The 22,976-nt window shown below is 39.8% G+C and overlaps 1 protein-coding gene and 1 long non-coding RNA gene across 2 annotated transcripts; one reads left to right on the top strand and one right to left on the bottom strand.

Moving 5' to 3' along the window:
• Positions 1–182: 182 nt before the first annotated feature.
• Positions 183–3,584, top strand: LOC146439868 (uncharacterized). Its single transcript, XR_014850941.1, has 2 exons — positions 183–320; positions 3,220–3,584. It is a non-coding gene; the product is annotated as an uncharacterized LOC146439868 (long non-coding RNA).
• On the bottom strand, positions 2,369–22,858 carry LOC146439869 (nephrocan-like). The gene is made up of 5 exons (XM_085056102.1): positions 22,587–22,858; positions 13,769–14,034; positions 12,648–12,792; positions 6,812–7,713; positions 2,369–3,556 (listed from the first exon to the last, which is right to left on the bottom strand). The coding sequence occupies exons 2-5, from the start codon at positions 13,792–13,794 to the stop codon at positions 3,109–3,111; spliced, it is 1,521 nt and encodes a 506-aa protein (XP_084912228.1). The 5' UTR covers positions 13,795–14,034; positions 22,587–22,858; the 3' UTR covers positions 2,369–3,108.
• Between the last annotated feature and the right edge of the window lie 118 nt (positions 22,859–22,976).

Raw genomic sequence — 22,976 nt, forward strand, 5'->3', positions numbered from 1 at the left:
GCTCGGGGCGGGGCTAGGGCGGGGCCGCGCCCCCTGGCGGCCGCTGCTGGCGACGGCCCTGCAGTGCCGGGGGCGGGAGGGGAGGGACGGAGCAGGGCGGGAGCGGGGCGAGACCGGGGGCGGGAGCGGGGACGGGACCGGGGGCTGGGCCGGGGGCGGGACCGAGGACGGGAGCGGGGGCGGGACCGAGGACGGGGCGTGAGTTACTCAGCGCCGGCCTCTGCCTTGCTCCGGGACTCCTGACTCCGCCCCGCAAGGCTGCCCAACCTCCCGGCTGTCTCAGGGACCCGTGTGCTCACCCTCCCTCTGTCACATCCCAGGTTTGGTCTTCCTGGCGTCAGTAGCGCTTCGTTCACGCCGGTGTGGGAAGAGTACAGAGGGTGGGAGGAGGAAGCATCTGAAACAGCCGGGCCTCGGGGGTCTCTTCACTGCAGGTTGCACCCTCAGAGCGCGCTGCGAGCGCTCACCGGGCTGTTCCGCAGAGCGGGCTCGGGAGACAGGGGTAGCGCAGCCCCCCAGCCGCCGAGACAGCGAGGCCCCGGGGCGGCACACCCCATTTGCGGTCTCGCACAAAAGCTGCGGCTCCCAGGCTTTTGCTACCTTGGCTTTCAATGGCCCCCAGCTCCGAAGATGGAAACATGGCTGCAGGTGAAAGGTGAAGTAAGAGCTAATGCCAGCCCGGTGCTGTTAGACGGGAGGGCTGAGATGGCACGGAGACGTTTCAAGCACTCTGTTGAAAGAATCTGCCCATATAGAATTGAATGAAGAATTTTGTATCACGAAAATATTTCTCTGCCTCAGAAAATAACTGCTTCCCAGGCTTTTTATACAGACCAGCATTAGCCAGCAAAAATAATACAAACTGCAAGGAAGGTTTGTGCTGTTTCATAAACATCTAAATGTTTAGCTACCAAAAAATTTAGGTGACTGGCCATGGAATCATGGAGTAATTAAGGTTGGAAAAGACCTCTGATATCATCATCTCCCAGTGTTAACTCAGCGCTGCCAAGTCCACTGCTTAACCATATTCTTAAGTGCCATATCCATGTCTTTTAAACACTTTCAGGGGTGGTGATTCCACCACTTTTCTGGGATGTCTGGGCCAATGGTTGACAGTGCTTTCCATGAGGATATTTCTCATAATATTCAATTTAAACCTCCCCTCGTGCAGCTTGAGGCCATCTCCTCTGGTCCTGTCACATGTTACCTGGGAGAAGAGACCAACCTTGCTACCACCTCCTTTCAGGCAATTGTAGAGAGTGATGAGGTCCCCCTGGAGTCTCCAGGCTAAACAAACCCCGTTCCTTCACCTTTTCCTCATAGGACTCACTCTCCAGACCCTTCACCCGCTCCATTGTCCTCTGGACATGCTCCTGCACCTCCATGTCTTTCTTGTAGTGAGGGGCCCAAAAGTGAGCAGAGCACTCGAGGTGAGGCCTCACCAGTGCTGAGTACAGAGGGTCAATCACTGCTCTGGTCCTGCTGGCCACACTATTGCTGACATAGGCCAGGATGCCTTTGGCCTTCTTGGCCACCTGGGCACACACTGGTTCATACCCAGCCAGCTGTTGACCAGCACTCCCAGACTTTTTTCTGCTGGGCAGCTTTCCAGCCACTCTTCCCCAGCCTGTAGGACTGCATGGGGTTTTCGTGACCCCAGAGCAGGACCTGGCACTTGGCCTTGTTCAATCTCACACAGTTGGCCTCAGCCCATTGATCCAGCCTGTCCAGATCTCTCTACCAGAATCTGATGATAAGAGAATGTAAAGAAAAATGAACTTAGGTCTCTCCACTCCAATTGTATAGCTTAATGTGTTGGGGGACCTAAGAAACCCAAGTGTCAATCATATTTGCATAGGAGACATAACTAAATAGCTGCAGTCTGACACCTGACAAAAGCCTCATTGGAGGTGAGTGATTACTCAGTTATTGAATGCCAATGGAAGATAAAAAATAATAGAAGCTGTTTGCTTTGAAAAGTAATTTGCTGATGTAATTACTCATCAGTTATCACCTGAGATCATGAGCTGAGTTACTGTTTGTAAATCACTAGTTTTAGTGGTCTCACTAATCCAGTTTTGTTTAGTTTTCAAGCACTTTGGGAACTGCTTGATAAAATTTGTACATATATCAGACTTAAGGCATTAATTATGTAGTGTTAGGTCATTTTTTTTGTGTGTTCAAAAGTCTGGAAAGTTCCTGCCATTGAAGGGGGGCACTTGCAGATAACCTAGAAGTATTCACATGGCATCTTAAGCTATATTGTAGCAAATTAGCTATTCAGAAACCAAATAAACTCTTACAAAAGCTTCACCTCACCTCATCTTATGCTAATATTTGCCAAGATCTATTTCCTGAGAATCTTCCTTCTTTTGTTTATAACAATAGAATCAGGTCAACTTGACCTCAGTGTTTTCATTCCTCACTATTAATTAATTTTGGAATTAGTATTAAATCTCATTAACCAGGACACTGATTCATCTGTTTATTTCACTTGCAATGATGAAGATAAGCCTTCTGTGTTTTGCCTGAACCTCAGCTAATTTAGTCTAACGTTATTTAAAATAGTCTAAAATAAACAAAAGACGAAAATGTTTCAGGAAAACTTAAATCAATTTCTCAAAAGCAAGAATTTCTGAACAATCCCAAGAAATTGCTCACATCAAGGTAACTCTCCTTGTTGACCTGCAGATGCGTGAGTTTAAATTTGTTTAATGCCAGGCTCCAGTAATAGTGTCTTGTGGTATTGCAGAATTTTATTTGTGGGGGTTTTATGCAACTGTCAGAACATTCTACTACAAAAACATCCATACAGAATTACAGACTGCTTTTCTAAGAGATAGTAATTGCATTTTTGCTTCCCTAAAACTACATAGTACTAATGGCATAGAAAAACAAATCTTTCTCTTTTTTTTTTTTTTTTTCCCCAATATGCAGTTCGTAATGACATCCTTACTGTAGCCTTTCTGTCACTGGTTATTACCACTTGTAGTACAAATAGGCCAGGAAAAGCTAATGACAGATGAGGGGACTGCTTGTCAGTAGAGACACTTGTGGCAGTGGGCAGCTCTAGACAACTTTAAGGTTCACTACAGATAAACCATGGCATTAATCTAATTCATAGTCATAGTAATCATCATCTGTGTTCACTCCAATGCTGGAAGCCTCATTGGGTTTCATTTTCTTTCTGTCCTCTTTGCCTCTTTCCATGGAAGACAGATTGTCTTCACACTGCTGCAGAATCTTTTTGGAAGACATCCAACTTTCTCCTCGGCTTTGTGCTGGCGCTGCACACTGCCCTCCCCGGACATCCGTTCCTTTGGCCACCAGTGCTCTTCTGGTTCTGAGAAGGTCACAGGTGCAGTTCCAAGGGTTTCCATCTAAATACAGATGACGAAGACGAGGTAAATACTCCAAGACTTTGCGATCCAAGACAGATATCTTGTTATTCCGTAAATTTAAAACCTGAAGCTGTGTCAAGTCCTTCAGCTCTTGTTCGCCAACATCCTCTATGTCATTTCCTTTTAGATCCAATCTAGCAAGGGTGTCTGGAAGTCTGAATAAAAATAAAACAATACAAAGATGTTATGTTCATCATAGTGTTTTTGTTTCTGTAAGTGGTATTTGGTGGTGGGTATTTGTCCAGGCACATCTGATGTACTAAAATAAAGCTGTCACTAAAAATGCAATCTTCTGTGAAAAAAGATGTTCATAGTGGGTTTGGGTTGGCTTTCTTTGTTTGTTCTTTGTTTTTACATTCTAGGTGTACTGTGTGCACTCTTGAACTGTTTTCCCAAATTACTGCAGTTGTGACCTGTACTGACTGTTCATGCAGCTGAACTGAACAGCAGTCCTGTGCTGTACTATGAAAACAATTAGCTGTTTAATAGACTGTCGGGTTTAAAAATGCTTTTTGTACTCTTCAATGCCAGTGACCAAACTGTAGCACCATGAAAGATCAAAAGTTTAGACAATTGTGGCAACAGTGCTCCTTCAAGTATTTCTATATATGATTTGTTTATAAACATTTTTTAGTTCCTAAGGAATTAGAATTTTTCTTCCATTTTGTTCTCCTGCTGCCATCAGACTCAAACATTAATCATCACAGCAGTAATCCATCTGATGGTAATCTGTTAAGAAATCAGGAACAAGGAAAATATTAGTGCTTTTTGATGGTCTTTTTGAACAGTATTTTCAAGACTTAGAACTGGTTACATTTAGAAAAAGGGAAAAAGCTGATAGTCTCTGGATTTCACGCTAGATGGGTCAGTATAATTCCTGTTTTCATACATGTTACAAATTTATATGAAAAGACTTTAATTTCAAACGTCTTTGCTCATTTATGATCTATTAATTTTCCTCTGATATATTTAGTGACAAGTGCTTAACAGAAAGGCATTGGCATGGAATATCTTTAATAAAATTAATTTGAAAGTATCTTTGAAAGTATTAAAGATATTAAATATTTAAATGAAATTAATTTGAAGGTAGTATGCAAGGTGATGAAACTAAGAGTCAAGGTTACAGATTTTAAGGAAACTTATTGACTGAAACTCTCAGGGAAATGATAATAATACTACCAAGATCTACCTAGAATGGAACTGCAGTATACCACAACTGGTAAACGTTCATGGCATAGTTTGTCTCAATGTAAGGATATGAGATACTTTTGAAAATCACGAAGAGGATACATTGTGGCCCTCACTGACAGTTTTTTGTGAAGCTGAGTTTGAACCTTTTTAGCTGAAAAATGGTTCCCAGATTTGTGAAAACCTGACAAGTTCAATGTTACTATTTCAAGAGTAGGGCAGCTCTGTATTGTGCTGTTTCTCCTGAGGAGATGAGAATTTCACATATTGATATGGTGATTCACTTCACAAAATCTGAACTTACCAAATGCTTGTGACTGCAATAAATCTGTTTTGAAACCTAACCACAGACAATTATAGTTTTCCAATATGACACTGTAATGTCAGAAGGGTACTCTGGGGTAAAACCTTAGTGCCACTGATTTCAAAAGCAGTGGGAAATCACCTAAGAGGTTTACCCAGACTGATTACAGTCCAAAGCCTGACCAGCAAGTCCTTAAACCTGTGGAGAGTCTTATTGTACTAATGTTAGACTTAAACTTTATGGCTATATTGTTTGACTTCAGGCTGTGTTGATCTAGAGAAAATAATGCCACGGAGTACATGATGAGTGACCCTGCAGCTGGAAGAGGAGCTGTGCTCACTTGGGAGCTGACCATGGCAGCCATACTGTGCCACCGCCACGCTGACTCATCATCAGACTCTTCCCTGCATTTTCACCACATCCTGTAAGATTTTATGAAGTACAGGTCTTCTCTAAAAGTCCTGAAAATATTTGGACTTGTGGATTATTTTCTTCTCAGAAAAGAAGAGAAAGAAGCTTTCTTTCTCCTCGTTTCTGCCAAAAAACTGCTAAGACCTATTCACTTTATCATATCAATCATATTTTTGATTGATATGATATTTTGAACACCTGACAGAGTTCTCAAATAAAAGTCAAAAGTAATATTTTATTTCTGTATATCCATGCATACCTGGTCATCATCAGACAATTAAATTAAGTACATAAGTTTTATATATTGTCATTTTTTTCACCTCTTTTATGTTTATAGCCCTCCCTGGAAATCTGTGTTTACTGTTGGAATGAGAGGTCCCCAATATCTCCTTAAAAGTCATACTGTTTAAAGGCTAGGAGAGAACTCCTTCCTGTTAATTCTCTTGACTACGAGGGTTGTAAAATAAGATTGATTAGACAATACTAAAGTAACTAGAAAGCATTAAACATTCCTGTCAAGCTAGACTGAAATCAAATATTTATACACTACTAAATCACTTTCTGATTATAAAGCTGTTGCCAAATAGATTCAAATGCTAAAGGACATGATGCTAAAAGAATTGAAATTTTACTGCGTTATTTATTTAGGCTAGTTAAACCTGTCTACAAGCCATAAAAATAAAGTTTAACAGTCCGGTTTTGTTAAAGAACTTAATGGAATTACTTCACTATTTTTATGCCATCTTATTGCACAGCTTTTTCTAATAATAAAATTGCCACTTTATATCAGAACACCCTCCATTTGGCTTAATATGCCATCTCTGATAATGGCCAGTTCCAACATTCAGATGAATGTGAGAGATCCTCTAAGCAGGGCATTAATGAACACAGTGTGCCCAAGGGATATTTCTTCTGTGCTCTGTTGACTGGAATTTTGCTTATAGCCTGAAGCTGGAGACTTTATGTGCATTCCAAATACCTTGTAATGTCTGAATTTAATGAAGTTGGGAATGCTGATATCACTGAAAAAGTGCTTTCTTTTTGGTCAGACTCAGCTCCTGAAATCTTAAAATTTTTACAATAATAAACTCGGTGTGGTTTGGTAGAAACATCAGCTTTAAAATTGCTATCTATCCTTTTTATCAAATGCTCTATTATTTTTCTTTTGTGAGGAAAGGTAAATCTAGGTAGCAGGATAATCTCGGTACTAGGTCTGTTGCATTCTCCTAGCTGGTTCTTATTTGTGTGCTAATTAAATTAAGTGGTCTCATTAGCAGGGAGAGATGCAAAATGACCAGATTCATTTGGGGCCACAGATGTAATGAAAGCAGTTCTACTCTGACACTGCTAACAGGAGTGCTAATTAGTGCTAGTTACAGCAGTGGGTTTATGGTATGGACAGACTTCTACCGTGACTGGGTCTGAATACCAATTTTTGGTTCTCCTTCTCCTAATGCAAGGAAGGGGAGACGACACCTTGGAACCAGCTGTCCTGAGATTCACTTGCCTCAGCGGAATAGAACTGAGGAGATTCTGTTCCAGTGCCAGATTGGAAAGCTGTGCACACTGCTGGAGAGCTCCTGCCTCAAACATGCTGACAGCATTGTTGTCGAGAAACAAGTGCTTCAGGTCTTGGAGTCCTTGAAAGTCATGTGCTGTCACCCTTTGGATCAGGTTATTGCTGCAGTCGAGTTTCTGCAGCCTGCTGGGCAGCCTGAGGGGCAGAGTGTGGAGCTGATTCTTAGAGAGCTCCAGTGTTGTTAAGTTGGGAAGAAGCTGGGCACCATCTATTGACATCAGCTGATTTTCTGACAGAAAGAACTCAGACAGGTTTTCTAGGTGTTTCACATCTCGAAGTCTCACCATTTTAAGTTGGTTTTTCTCTAATTTTAGTGACAGCAAGGATTTAGGTAGGTCTAGAGGCACTTTTGTCAGAAGGTTGCCACTTAAAGTGAGATACTGTAGATTTTGGAAAGATGCAAAAAAGTTGGTTGGGAACAAATTCAGTTTATTATCAGCCATGCTCAGATACTTCAACCTAGGAAGCCTAAGTGGTCCAGACACAGATTCCATGTTGTTGCCATCCAAGATCAGACTTTGTAAATTGTAAAGGGAAGAAAATACCCTTGTGGGCAGAGTTGCAATCAAGTTGTTCCGAAGGTCGAGCACCCTTAGTTTCGTCAAACCTGCAAAATCAGATGCATGCAGAGCATTGATGGAGTTATCAGCAAGTTTTAAAATTTCAAGGCCAAATGGGAGAAAGGTGGGTATTTGCTTTAGCTGATTTTTGCAGAGTTCCAGGGACTTCAAGGTGCTCAGAGCTTTGAAAGTGTTGTTTTCTATTGATTCGGTGCCACTGCATGACAGGACCAGCTCTTCAAGGACTGACATTCTCCTGAAGTCAGTAAACTTAAAGAGAAAAAAAAAATTAATGTGATTGTACATTTAGATATCCTCAGTAGTTACTCTCTCTGCATGATCAGACAACTGCTAGTATATGCTGAAAGCTACTACATTTAGAATAAGAAACTAAGATTAGTGGTAACAGTAGAGGTGTTACTATAGGTACCTCTGGTTTGACTGTATTTACTTACATTTCTAGAATTTTGTGGTTTAAGTCTATGCTGTGTCAGGTTTTAAGCAAACACAGACATTTGAAGGAGTGTTCCTTTTATTTCCTCCTGGTGGATAGCCTATATAAAATGGAGAACTAATATCACCAATGGCAGAAATCGTTGCAGAGAGTAGATGGTTGCTAATGTTCACTGTGCTCAATGGGGCTTGCTAGAGCAGTTTTGAATTCATCATACAGCCATTTCCATGTATCAACAGTACTGTCATTGCAGCATGTATTTCCCAGATGGAGTACACATGGATATCTTTACCTCTTGCTGCTATTTTGGCAAGAAACTAAAATCCAACACTTTTCTCTACCTCACTACCTCCTTTTTTTTCCTAAAATAAAAACCTCACCTATTAAGATGACCAAATCAAAAGTGTCAGAGCAGCCTAGCCTGAAAAATCACCTCTGTGGAACAGATTGTTTTTTCAGAAACTTAGTTTTTATTAGTTGGTAATAAACAGATGCTTTTCAGTGGTAAATGTTACTTAGATGTTGACTGTGACTATAATATTGAGAGACACACAATTGTTTCATTATTTTTCTGCTCTGTTGGAACGTGCTTATTTACAAAGCTTGCCATCTTGTGTCTCAAGTTAAGCAGCAAACCTAAGTAAATCTGGCAGAAATCTCTAAGCTGAGATAGGAGGAAGCATGAAATGAGGGTGAGCCAGGGAGTTCTCCAAGTGCACCAGTTGCTAAAACATTGATTTTCTGCAATTACTAAATATGCTTCCCATTGACATCAGTGATGGAGTCTTCAAAAATCATTTATATGGGAATCCCCCCAAAAAAACAAGATGAGCAGGTGTTCTGCACAGGAGAGGTGGGAAGGAGTATCCTCACCTGTTTTCCTTTCCTGTGTCCAAAATCGTCTCACTACAGGTCTCAGGAGCACCACACCATTTAGAGATGCTAAAGCAACATTATATTCTTCATGCTATTTCCCCCAGGGCTTGGTAGCTACCAGCATATTTTATTCTCAGTGGGGGAAGCTATAAAGGCTGTTCTTCAGCAGAACCCCTCATCCCAGTCAGGAACCTTCATGGAGGGCAGTATAAGTCCTTTTGCAGTACAGGTGCTGGGTAGTAATTTTGTTCTATAATTCTGGTTGGATACATTTGGCTATCTTACTTGTGTAAGGGAAATTAGCTCATAAAGATGACTGTTAAAAGATGCCTTACAGCTTCATTTATCTAACTCCTGCATATTTTTGTGCTGTATCTCTTTATCTTAGCTACAAACTCTGCATTTTAACTTCCATTAAAATTAAAGCCCATACAGCTGTGAAAGACGAGTCAGATTTCATTTTGCAGTAGTATCCTTAGTTTGTCTTTCTGATTAATTTTATTCTGTCTTGCAAAGCAATTTCTGAACTGTAAAATTTGATGCAATTAGTGAGAAAGTATAGATATAGAACCTCTATGGAAGCAGGTTTCTCCATCAATTATATTTAAATTCAATAAGGAGATGTACCTCCATAAAAACCTTATAGTCTCAACAGTAAATAACAAAGTTGTACAAATTATATAGTTTTTTTCTATAATGCAGTGTTTTGCATATATACAGCTGCATAGCAATATCAGAACTGCTGATGCCCAGTTTTGATTATGATTAGGAAGGTGATCTTGTACATAGGAATGATCTGCATTGGTCAAGAACACAAAAACATAATCGCATGTAATTATAAAACCATCTTATGGAAATTGAAACAATTATGAACCTTCACAATTCAACACATTTTCTCTGATAAATTCAAATGCATTATTTTCTGCTTTTCCTCAGTTTATTTCTTTATGTCTTTAAGAGGCTTAATTTTCATCTTATTAAGTGACAGCGAGCTATGTGAAGGTCAATATACACACATTTATTCTGTAATGATGTTAGGCTTCTTAATGTGGATTATTATAATTTCTCTTTTCCACCTATTTGGTATGCTTTGCTAAGCTTTGTGACCATGCTGTTTTGAGACTTAAACATTTATCCATGCTTTTACAAACCAGCCAGTCTTCCTAATATGACTCAAGGCATATTTGAAAGCCCACCAGCTCTTTTTTTGCTAGCAAGCAGTGTTTTATTCTTTAACTGGATTGCCTGTAAAGTGATACTATTATAGCTTTATATTTTAAAATGTTGATCTCCTGAAAGTGGATCTAATATGCTATTCTTTTAATACAAACATTTTAAGGAATTTTCCATTTTAATGACTTTTGGGGTTTTTTTTGCTTTTTGAGTTGCTGTGACATGGGATTTATTATAAGCAGTTTTTTTAAACAGTCCCCTGTCCTGGGGGCAAGCTAAATGATTTTCTTTTAGCAGATAAAACCCCACTTATTAATATAGTTAGAAATATACTAAATCTTGAAGTGAGAGTAAACAGGTTGTAGTTGATCTTCAAATAAAGGAACAAGCAGGAAATATTGAAAAAATATGCTAAAATTAATCTAGTTTTGGTATTATAAAGTCTGTTTATAACAAACCCCAGACTGTAAAATTACCAAAAGCAAAAATTCCAGTAACTGTTTTCAATACTGATCAACCCCGTCAGAACAAATACAAAATTGACCTCTGTAAAAAAAAAAAAATCTACTTTTTCTTGTTTTTTTTTCTTTGAAATGTACTGAATTTAGTATACAAACATATATTATTTTTTTTAAAAATTATTATTTCTTCACAATTTTAATAATAATCAACGAACATTAACGTCTAGAAATAATTGAAACAATTTTTCTTCTGAGGCAGCTAATTGCCGAACCATAATATTTGTGAATGCTTACATATAAAAGTCTCTTGGAGGTCAGCTGTGGGAAATCTAGATTTCCATTCAACTTCTTTATGAAAGTACATTATTTTCTCTATGACTAGGTAAATAAAGATATTTAAAAAACCAAGCAAATTGAAAAGAAACAAAAACCACAACAAATCAAACCACCCAAACAAACAAAAATCCCACACCAAAACCCTAAAATCCTATTGAGTTCTTTCAGTGCTTGCAGACATGTCCTTTACAAGCAGAAATGTTCCCCCAAGCACTATAATATGTGCCAGTGGAATTGCTGAGCTCTGTAAAATTAAGCACAGGTATTTATGATGTCGAGACTTCAAAAGTATAATTTGTTGCACGGGAAAAAAAATATAAAAAATATATCCAAAGACCCAGTATAAGGAAACAGCCTACATAACTACAAGGACATAGTATGAATGGACTTTTTTCTTTCAGTGCAAAGTCAGTACTACAATAAGGCTGACTCACAGCCAGTAGAATTAATGTACAAAGTGAAAAACTCTCTTAGATGGTTTCACACACCATTTGTTTTGAACGGTCATAAAACATTTATCCCACCACTCCATTCACTTATATCCAACATTTAAATGCTTTATGACACCTGCCTTTTGCTCTAGTCAGAACCTAAGGCCACTTTACTTGTAACTGAGGAGTAGCTGACAGGTATGGACAACTAGCCTAAGGAAGGGAAAATGGCTCATCTTACTTACCTTGGAAAGAATATAATGGGGAGGAGGAGGGAAGAATTTGCACAGAAAATGTATTTACTAATACAGAATTCATTTGACAAATCTTTTGTTTACCTAGAGCACATCAGTATAGCTAAATCACACCAATGAACTTTGACTCTTTTGGGTATGTGAGATAAAACAAGAAAACTAAAGATACTAGTAGCAGCTGAAAGAGAAAACTCTCTCTCAGAGGAAAACTGTACGATCACTGACTCTTTTTCAGTGCGCAACAGGTATTCCAGACGCTGCAGTAAGCTGCCTTCCAGCCTAATTCGTTTAGTCCTGAGAGCGAAATCAAAGATGCATTTCAGAGCAGTTAAATTCTTTGTCAGAGAAAAAGTATTTCATTTGAATTGCACATTTCTTCTTATTTGTAGTGAATTGCTATACAGTAAGCATGTGTAATACAGGTGGTTATATTTCCCTTGTGTCCATCTATACAAGATGAATTTATTAAATAAAGATATTTCAGGGTAAGAAACAAAGAAGCACCGTTCCAGACTGCAGTGCAAAATGAGTGTAAGCTGATGCCTTGAATAATGCAAACAAATGATGTCTTAAGAAACCCAGAATAAACTTTTTCAATAACACAAATAGCTGGCAGCTTTGGTTAGAAGCTGCCCTCATTTATGTGGGTTATTAGATAGGCCTGGCTTTACTTTTAGAAACATCTCATGCTGTGCCTTGGAATCAAACTTACTTCCTCTGCCATTTCTAACACCAGTTGTACCTGACACTTGCAGCTCCAGAGGGGGAAAAAGAGCTTCAATTTCATTCATTAGGGAAATTATTCTAATGACATAAAACCTTTCCATTTACTGTGAAAAAGTATTATATTGTATCAAAAATAGCAAAAGCTTTTAACAGGTTAAAAAATTACTCTGGAAGTCAATGGTTATTTGATCACATATAAAACAAGTCAAGCTTTGGCTGCTAGTTGTAATGTACTATGTTTTTGAGTTTCATACAAAATGTCATTGTGACAGCGAGAACTAGTGCTTGGAGACTGCAGGAATATGAAAACACTACAGGAATATATTTACATATCCTTAAAGAGTAAGTAAAAATAAAACCATATCTGGCAGCACTTTGTCAGTTTTTAGAACATGGAATAAGATTCTCTCCTCACTAGATGCCACCACCATCTGGGAAGTCCAACTTTCAGTTAAAATGCACTACAAAAAGTACTTTTTCTGGATTTTCTTACCTGGAGTTGTTTAATTTTGCTGTGGCTGATGTAGAGTCTCCTGGTGGTAAGAGGAATCTCTCTGGGGATCTCTGTAGCTCTGTAGCATTGCACTGACTGGGCAGGGTCACAGCTGCATCTTCTTGGGCAAGTGGTACTTAGAGCACTGTGAAAAGAGAAGGCAACTAAAAGGTAAGATAAATACATCTTCCAAAACTGGAACTCTGGAATTGCTTCGGCAACATACAGCTTGAATTAAGCACTAAAGCCCTTTTATACCATGAAATCTGATAAAAGGATATTATGACTGTGTATTTTATCCCAGTGAAAAAACAGCAAAAACAATGCTGTAATTTGCCTGGGTTAAAATGTTGGCAGGCATTACAAAGAGTGAGAAACTTAAACAGTGATAAGGTGCCTTTACATTTGTAGGTATGTGAAATTAGTGTTATTTATTACCTGACAGCTAATCTGCAAACATCCATATTATCTCCAGTTTCCTAGTTTTGTTAAATGTGACACTATGGAATTAGTGGAGAAAAGATAAAGAGCTGTTTTATAGTGGGGCCATAAAACCTTTGTATCTTCTGTGACCCAGTATTAGAAACAGTAAAAACACAACTACAGCCAACACTGAAGCTTTTTTGCTCTTCCTCTTACATTATTCAGACCACCACCCAATACCTCAAAACTCAAGCAGCTACTATTTTTAAGGTAAAATATTCTATTTATTTTCTTAATATCTGTGGTACAGCTGAATGCTGCTGGTTGGACAAAAAAAATTACCTGTTCTTGTGTAATTCCCATAAATCAAAATTTAATTGTTCTTGTATTTGAAAACTATAAATGTGAAATGCTTGAAAGCATTTAGTATAAATCAAGTGGTAGATAATCAATAAGACCTATTTACTCCATGACAGATGGAGAACAGAAAGATTCCCCTTAGAGTTTTCTCTCTGCTTATTAGTGCTTCTATGACATATCTACTAGCTGTGCCAGCTGGAGATATAAAGTTTTGAAAGGCATACAGTTTTGGTTGTGATTATTTTCCTTTGCACTCAAGCAATTTACAACATACAAACCAGTGTACTTTTGAAACCTTTGCATTTTATCATGCTGATCTGCTCTGCACTGTTTGTTACCTGCTTGCCTCCATGCTCTCCATCATACCTTCAGGAGTAGATAATCTGATTCCTTAAATGCAGAACTAGGCTAGTTATTTTTCCAAGCAGAAGATAATGTCAAGTTGATTTGACAAATGGATAACAGAAGTGGGGGCAGTCCTTGATGGGAATGCCTATTGGATGCAGCTGGGCTTGCACTGGACAATTGCCATATTCCTTCCTGAAGATCCTTCTGTCTCCTTAATCCTCTATACTGCAAGTGCAGAACTGCAAGCCAGCATCTGCTAAACCAAACAGCAAGAGCAGAAACCTTTTCCGAAAGCAGCCTGTGAAATTGGCATATTTAACCAGCTATGCAGAAAAATCCCGCCTGACTTATGCCATAGTGATCACTTGAGCAAAAATGAGTGGGTGGACAACTTTAGCAACTGTGCATTATAACAAGTATTTTAATGTATCTCGATCTAGGGTTTGGAAGCTGGCTTATGGCTTTGCCTTTTTTTCCCCTAAAAGAGTTTAATGTTCAGACAAAAGTGTAAACCCTTTCTGCATACTGACAACTACTTGTGGTGTATTTCTTTGATTCCATCTTTCCACTGACTTGAGTTTAAATTCTGATGAAACTAAGGCAGTAATGCTTAGCATTCTAAGTAGGAATTTGTCTTCCTTAAAAATGTCATCAAAAACCACTGCTTTCTGCTCCTGAAGGGTGAAAAGAAATGAGGATCCAACCCTATGGTTTGGAGTTTAGAGTTCTAGAGTACTGCAGAGTCAGTCTGCAAATCCCTGTAAGAGCCACAGATTGCATCCTTCCCTATTTTGTAAATTTCAGGTCAGTCAGCTGATGTCAGAATTCCCAACTGTAGTTACAAGGTAATTGCACCACAGTAAGGTGTAATATTCTTGGCTCTTGGCATTTTTGTGTAATGTCTCTATCCTTGCTCTTTTCAAACTAATGAAAGGAAACATTATTGGTTTAATTCCAAAAATTAGTTCATTTCCATTATATTAACAACAATGATTTAATCGAGAATGATGTTAAGCATCCATTAATTTCTCATATATGTGTGGTTTTGGCAGCTAGGTAATTTAAAGCAATAGCTATAAAAGATGATGTCCTATTAAACCTATTCAGTACAAATTCTCACACCAGAGCTGATGACTTTGCTTTTGCACAAAATTATGACCTTTGGGGTTTTTATTGAATTTAGGAGACCCAATGGCAACAGAACAGACAAAGACTCCCAGGACTGTATGAGCACAATCTTAGCAGAAAGCTGTGAGCTATGCAATAATTAAAAAAACCCAAAAAATCAAAACCACCCCCCCCCCCCCCAAAAGATTTATAAACATTCCAGAATCTCAGTACTGGATGTAGCACTGATGGCCCATGGCTTGCACATCTTCCCAGTGCAATGTAAAGAAGATAAATCACTGTGGCCATTTCCTGCCAGCAGTTTTTATGCAAACTCTTCACAGCTTTTGATGGGGATTCCTGTGCAGGACTAAAGGCATAATATACCACTCCATCACTTCTGTGTCAGAAAGAGTGATAGCACTCAAACCTGCCTTTGTGAGAAGCCCCAGGGAGATCCTACATGGTATGTGCTTTTCCAAAGGTAAATACTTCAGATCAAAACCTGCTAAACCTCAAGTCTGTGCCAGATGTTGTCTTGTTGGTATATAACATGGACATTGATTAAATATATTGGACAAATTTGGATAAAGCATAAGCTTAATTTGCTGGAAATTAGATCTTTCAGGGCTGCTGCTTTTATTTCAGATCTGAAGTAGGGCTCATAAAGGACAGTAAAGTTTGGTCATTTTTTTCCAAATGTATCAGCCAAATAAAAATACTGTATTTTTGTACAAGCCTTGTCTCACACAATATTTCAGCTTTACTAGTGTATGTGCCTTTTCTTACCTCACCAAAGTCACAGGTTTGACAAAAGCACATATTTATATCAAGACATTTTTTTAACCTAAGATTTACATAAAGACATAGAAGTAAGATGACATTACAATTGGAAGAAAGAACCTGCAAAACTCTTGTTACAGAGTGTTTCGAAAGGTCTGAGTTTAGAAATGTCTAAGACAGCCCATAAAACCTGGAAGTGGATCAGTTGTAATGTACATACCGGCACAGACCATGCAAGAGAAAATGCAGTCTTATCACAAAAGATATGGAGAAGCTGAGCTCCTGCAGCTGGGGAGTCCCTTGCCTATGGGAAGGAAAAATTGCAGGAAATGACCGGCTTAGGGCTTGCAGAGGGCATGGATAGGAGCTTGATCCCTTAGGGATGTCACAAGCAGGAGGAGTTTGGCAAGTAGGAACTGCTAAGTGATGGCGTATGCTCTGAAGAATCCTTGGCATACTTAGGTGCCATATGCTATCAAGTTCCTGCCACTGAGCACATGTGAATTTATAATTATTTTTTGCTGGAGGTTTTAACTTGGATTTGAACCAGTTTTTCATAGGGATAGCAAATGGCATTTGTCTGTTGCAAAGGTTACCTCCAATCAAGCACTTCTCTCCAGAGTGGATCAGGCTGCTATCATAACATTGTTTCTAAAAACATTATGATTTCCTTAATCATCTGTTGAAATATCCTGACGTGCTTTACAGAAATGTTTCCTAAACAAAGAGCCTCAGAGGGTTACACTGAATCAAGAATGTCAGCTGATGGATTCTAGGCTAATTGATTAGACCTAATTAATATAGAGGTTAAAAATTTATTGAAAATATTTTATGTTCTAATCCTTTTAATATAATTTAATGCAAAGTAGAGTTTCACAAAAACAATCAGAGACTTGTCTGAAGAAAAATCTATCTCTCAATCTTCTTAAGCCAAGAATTTTGTAGAACTATTTTTTATCTATTTTCATAGTGTGTGGAGAAGGTGTGTTCTAATTCCAGGCAAGGTCATCTTCATACAATGGAAACAGTTGCTGGATGAGTTAAACCAGATTTTTCTTCCACACAAAAAGGTAGGTTCCTTTTTCTTCCTACATGCTGGCAACATAGAGGAGATAAAAGGGATAACCCGTCAGGAATTTCTCGTGTTTCTCTTCTCTTGGGCACATTTGCATTCCAGAGGAACTAGCACAGTGAAACCTATTGAAAGGAGTGAAATTTTGTTAAACAGAAATTCACATATTGAGGGCTTTTAGCCATTGCCACTGTTATGAGTGCTGAGGAATTCTAGCCCAGATCAGATGCATCTGGGGCAGACACCCCATAAAAACAACCCCCTGGAGGAGGTAAATTCAAATAATTTCATACACTTATGCCACTAATGATCCTGTAGTTGGCCTTCAAAGTATTGTAGGCAATGGCATCCACTTGATGGAGGAATGTCTTTCATTAATTGAGCCACAGAGAGCTCTGCCCATGAAACCAAAGATTAGGGTATGGTATAATGACAGTTTCCTATTAATGACATTCCAAGTAATTCCCAAAAAGGCATGAAAAGGGGGAAATAAAGAGGGTCTGATAGCTGAGTCCATTCTCAGCCTAGAATTTAAACCACAGGTCCTCTGCATGTGAACAGTAATATAAGGTCTGTAATTAACGTATGTGAAATGATGTCTTGTGCAGTACCACCTAAAAGTAAAGTGGCAGGGAAGGATTATCCAGTCAATAAGGGAACCACAAAATCAATGGAACTTTGCTAGTCCTGTAGGAAGTAAGTTAGTTCTGGCCCTTCCATTTCCTGTGGATATTTTTAGCTTTTAAAAGCAGCCTGTTCGTAACTGAGCATCCAACAGAACTAGAATGGAGCTTAAACTCTAAAAATTGTCTGCTCTTCAAACTGGAAGGCACAGGACCCTGAAACAGCAGCTTTCTAAATTATACGCACTGTGTGCACAGAAAGAGTGCGTTGCCTGCTGTAAAAGCAGAACATTTTTGGCCTATGTTTTATTCATTTGTTAAAATAAAGCAAAAATTTAGAATGAAAATAGCTAAGCATAAGTATATACATAGAAATAAGCATGAGACTAAGATCACAGTAGCACTGTAAAAAGGAAAAGCTGCTCTGAAAATTGACTTGTGAGACTGATACAGAGTGAATGCTCAAAATAATCATCAGCAAACTGCTGCACCCATGGACTTACCCATGGACTCATCCATGGACTGTAAAATGCAGCCGGCTATGAATTCTCTAGGCCTCCAAGACAGGAATCACCTAAAATGTAAGAACTAAAATCTCTGGGGTTTGTTAGCAGAAAATTTCTGTAATGACAACTGAAAATGTATGTCCATTTAAGTATTAGTGCAGATAGATAACTCCCTCCTCTCTTTCAGAAAGGAGTGTGCTTCAGACAGGTATGTTCTAATCATCCATTCTCTTTTAGAGCATGAAAATCTTGTTTTACCATCCCCATTTTCTCCTATACTTTGATACTGCAAGATATTGCTTGTTGTCTCTCTGTTTCCCCTTTGGTGCCTCCGCTTGTGACTGCACAACCACCCATGCAATCAAACCACGCAAGATGCTTCAGCACAAACCACACAGGAGGTGGCCTTGACATGTGCAGGCACTGCAGCCTGGCACGCACAGCTGGGCAGCTGCAATTACAGAGGGTGAACTGACCCTCATGTGCAAACACACATGTTTATATTGTAAATTCTTTGTGCAGAGGCTGGGGCTAACCAACAGTTTGCAGAGTATCTCACTCAACACTTTCCCAGTCTAAGCATGGACACTAGATACTAAATCTACAGCAGTACAAGTGTCGATCCAAGTAATTTTAAAATTTTGATTCAGGTATTACTTCAGATTATTTTTTGGTATGAAAATATGTCCTCCTCAACCTTAAGGTCATTTACTCTTTAAGCTCAAATTAAGTTTTCAGATGATTAATTAAGCACTCCAGCAATCAGTTAAAATATGCAGGTTTAAATTTATGAAGGACTGTGTATTCAAGTGTACTTAATAGCAGTGTAATGCAGAGATCTCATGTTCTCTATACGTGGTCTAAAATAACTGAAATTATGTACATAAATTATATATAGAGGAATTATCTGGTGATTAGCTTCACCAGCTCTATTACTTCATAGATAAGGTCAAAGGAGCAGATCACAAAACTTTCAGTGAGGTCTCTTTGTCATTAAAGGCAGACAATTCAAATTCTTCTTGACATGTAACTTGGTTCAAGAATTTGATTGTTAGAAATGTCCCTTGTAGAAAGGATTCTTACTGCTAGACCAGCTGACTTAGACTACTGCTGTTCTTTAAATGTTCCTCAATTATTTTGTTGATGTTATCAGGGTGTAGTATGCTAAAGCTTACTCTAAATTGATTTAATATAATTGAAGGCCAAAACTACTAACCTTTCTTAGGTTCTATTCCATAAGTACTGCACAGCTTCCTTACAGAACAGAGCTACGGTTTCTCTGGGGGCTTTTGGGAGGCATTTCAAGGGTAACTGGAATTGATCAGAATTTTCTAGGGGACCTACAAGTATAGTTTTGAGATAATTAAATTATTCATGTGTTTACCCTTAAAAAGCAAGTAACATTCAACCCCTCTTTGGCACAGTATTTCTGGTGAGGAATATAAATAGTAGCTAATGATAGCTATGTTTACTGATTTTCTTTAAAATATATAGCATTTCTTCTCATTTATCCATAAGCCAGCATGTATTAGACAGATATTATGCTGCAGGTAAGCTTCTAAAAGGATTGTATTTGAGAAGCTAATCTTTGAATGGATAAGCAGAGACAAAACCTTATTTGAGTGGTGAAATGTAAGGACATGCAAAACAAAGGTAGCACTGATAAGGGATGAAAGAATTAGAAGTAATGACCACAGAACTCTGTTACCACTGCAGATAAAGACAATTTAAGATAGAGCTGGACTAACCCCTAAGCTAAATGAAAAGGGCACTAAAAACCTGAGAATAACTGATTCTTTAAAAAGAAGCGGTCATACATAAAGTACATTATGTCTAAGTTTTTGAAGGCAGTATTTGCTATAGATATGTTACACAGTAACTATGGGAAACTTCTTAATTCTATACCTACTTCCCCATTGCGATAGCTACCAGATTCACAGCCAAAGCTAACATAAAAACTGGTAATCCTGAAACAATTAATTTTCTTGTGTGGCTGAACTAATTTAAACAATAAAAAATACTTTAGCTTTTGATCCAGCAAATGCTTTGATTTTCTGTGGGACGCTGTTGTGCAAAAAAAGACAGTTGATATGGCTGTGAAAATGAAAATCAGGATGAAGGTCACGCAAATGCTCTGTTCAGCTGGGCTCACTCCAAAGCACTTACACTGTTTTCTCAGCTCCTGTTCTGAATACACAGATTTACTGAGCCAGAATGTTTTCTGTAGGTGTATATAAAGGTGTCTGTAGCTCTTGTTTCCACTATGGATGGGTTTAACAGCAAGAGAACCCCTCATTAGTTGCCCAGTTTGTTACTACCTACCCTTAATTGCAGTGCAGACAATTTGAGTGGTGAGCTGGTTTTGTCTGGGGTGGACACAAATTTTCTTCACAGTGGTTAGTGTGGGGCTGTGTTTTGGATTTGTGCTGAATGCAGGGTTCATAATGTAGAGATGTTTCTGTTATTGCCAGGCAGGGCTTGCACAGAGCCAAGGCCTTTTCTGCTTTTTGTACTGCCATACTGGTGAGGGAAGTTGGGAGTATATGGGAAGCTGGGACGTGACACAACCAGGACAGCTGACCTAAACTGATCAAAGGGTTATTCCACACCATCTGACATCATGCTCATTAAATACAGGGGAGGGAAGAAGGGGAAAGTTGGGGAACATTTGAAGTGATCACGTTTGTCTTCCCAGGTAACCATTATGTGTGATGGGTCCTTGCTCTCCTGGAGATGGCTGAACTCCTGCCTGCCCATGGGAAAGAGTGAATTAATTTTTTGTTTGCTTACTGAGCTTTTGCTTTCCCTATTAAAACATCTTTGTCTCAACCCATGAGTTCTTTACCTTTTACCCTTCTGATTCTGTTCCCAGTCCCACTGCTGAGGCAGCGAGCGAGAGGCTGTGTGGGGCTGGGGTGAAACCACAACAAATGGTAAAAAGGGCAAGTGAGGAGGGCTTGTAATAACACTCTGTAAGCTCCTTGTCAAGCCTACAATAGCAGGTCCCAGAGGAAATGTGATATCTGCTGCTAGTGGTGAAGTTTGCTTTTATCAAGCTCTTCTGAAAGCACAGATTGATGGAAGTACAATTTCTTCCTGCTCTGACATATCTCTTTGCATTCCAGGTGACTGATCTAAGCACTGAGCTGTAAAGTGGTATCTTTCTGTCAATCTGTGTTCTAATAAATTATTTATGCAAAGTGGAGCAAGGAAAGAAGCTCACCCTGGGATGCCCTTCAGCCCCAGGGCTGGGTGTGAGGGGTCATTGGTGCCCTTGCCAGCCTCTTGGTATCCCCTGCACTGACTGCAGGGTCCCTGTGCTTCACCTCTCTGGGGCTGGCAGAGTAGTTTTATAGGCAGGATTAGGGTCCTGCTCTGCATTGAAGTGATCTGTTTTCTCTTTTGGGGTGGAATTACAACTTCAATGCAATAAAAGCAAGCTGCATGTGTTCTCCACAAGACAAATACAGTTAATAAAGCTCCCACTGAAATCAACATCAGAGTTGCTGTATTTCAAAGGAGGTGAGTAGAGACCAAGCAGAGTGCTTTGGAGAAAGCACCCATGTGCTTATTCCCTGAAATTTGTTTTCATTTTCAGAACCAGGATGAGCTAGATAAAAGCTAGATAAAAGCAAATACATTTTATATGGCTACAACGTGCATTTGTTGGTGCTTTTAGAGATGCAAAGGTGCTAGGGGCAATCAGTTTGGGACTAGGTTAGTTATAAAGAAGGAATTCTTTACTCTGAGTTTGGTGAGACACTGGAACACGTTGGCCAGAGAAGCTGTGGATGCCCCATCCCTGGCAGTGTTCAAGGCCAGGTTGGGTAAGGCCTTGAGCAACCTGGTTTAGTAGGAGCTGTCCCTGCTGAAGGACAGAGGGTGGGTTAGGACTAGATGATCTTTAAGGTCCCTTCCAATACTTAATGTTCTATGGTTCTCAGATTTTATACAATACTTGCAAGCCTGCAACATTGCTGAGCACAAGCAATGGATGTGTCACTGCAAATCCTGCTGACTGGTTTGCATGTGCTCATCATGTTGGTTAATACAGTAGTTCAGACGCCTCTTTCCTCTCTCCCTCCCTTATGTATAAAAGTGGCCATATATACTTAAAAATGACCCTGCTTTCCAGTTCAGCTTGGCTCTGCTTTGAGTGCTCAAATCTGGGCAATGTGTAAGTCGTAGATGTATTTTATACCTCTTAGCTCAAGTAAAACTCTTGTCCACATTGCAGAAATTACTGCAATGATAGCTCAGAAAATAAAAAAGCTTTCCCCAAAGCTAAAACCATTGTCATTACTTTATCTAATGATGCCATCCCTCAGTGTGAACCTTTCCTGTCACCATGGTATGTAAGTCACCATCATTCCACTTTCTGAAGTGTTCTCAGTTTCTGTGTGTTCCCTCTGATGCTTTAGATCTTCAAAGGTTGCAATATTGCCATCTTCTATGCCTTATTCAAGCAGTGATGCTTAAGAGCAACCTTGTGGTTTTAGCATGTCTGCTTCCTGTTGTGCACTTCTCTACAGAGATACCTCAGTATTTGTACTTGTCTGTTACATTTATTCATCCTCTCCTTCATGTATTTACGTTGTAAGTTGTTTAGGGCAAGGTCCACATTCTTCGCTATGTACACATTCTCATTCTTTACTATGTACCAACTTAGCGTAGGTCCGTATGGACTATATGTCAATATAAAAATGGCCATAATTACAATTATATGGACGAAGGCGCTCCCAGGGACCGGGACGGGGACACGGGGAGGACGAGGAGGGGACACGGGGGACGATCCCGATCCCGATCCCGATCCCGATCCCGATCCCGATCCCGCTCCCGCTCCCGATCCCGATCCCGATCCCGATCCCGATCCCGATCCCGATCCCGATCCCGATCCCCCCGCTTCCTCACGGCGCGCTCGTGCCGGCCCGCAGCGCCCCCTGCCGGCGCGGGCGGGGCGCTCGGTGTCTCGGCGCTCGGCCGGCGCTGCCTGCCACACCAGCAGGCGGCCCGGCGGCCGGCGCGCAGGCGCGTCCCCGCGCTCCCTGCGTGGCTGCCGCGGGAGCGGGGCCGGGAGCGGGGCCGGGCTGGGGCCGCGTCCTGCGGG

Source organism: Lichenostomus cassidix, chromosome 3, assembly GCF_008360975.1.
Source record: "Lichenostomus cassidix isolate B80296 chromosome 3, HeHo_3.0, whole genome shotgun sequence".
NCBI classification, from domain to species: Eukaryota; Metazoa; Chordata; class Aves; order Passeriformes; family Meliphagidae; genus Lichenostomus; species Lichenostomus cassidix.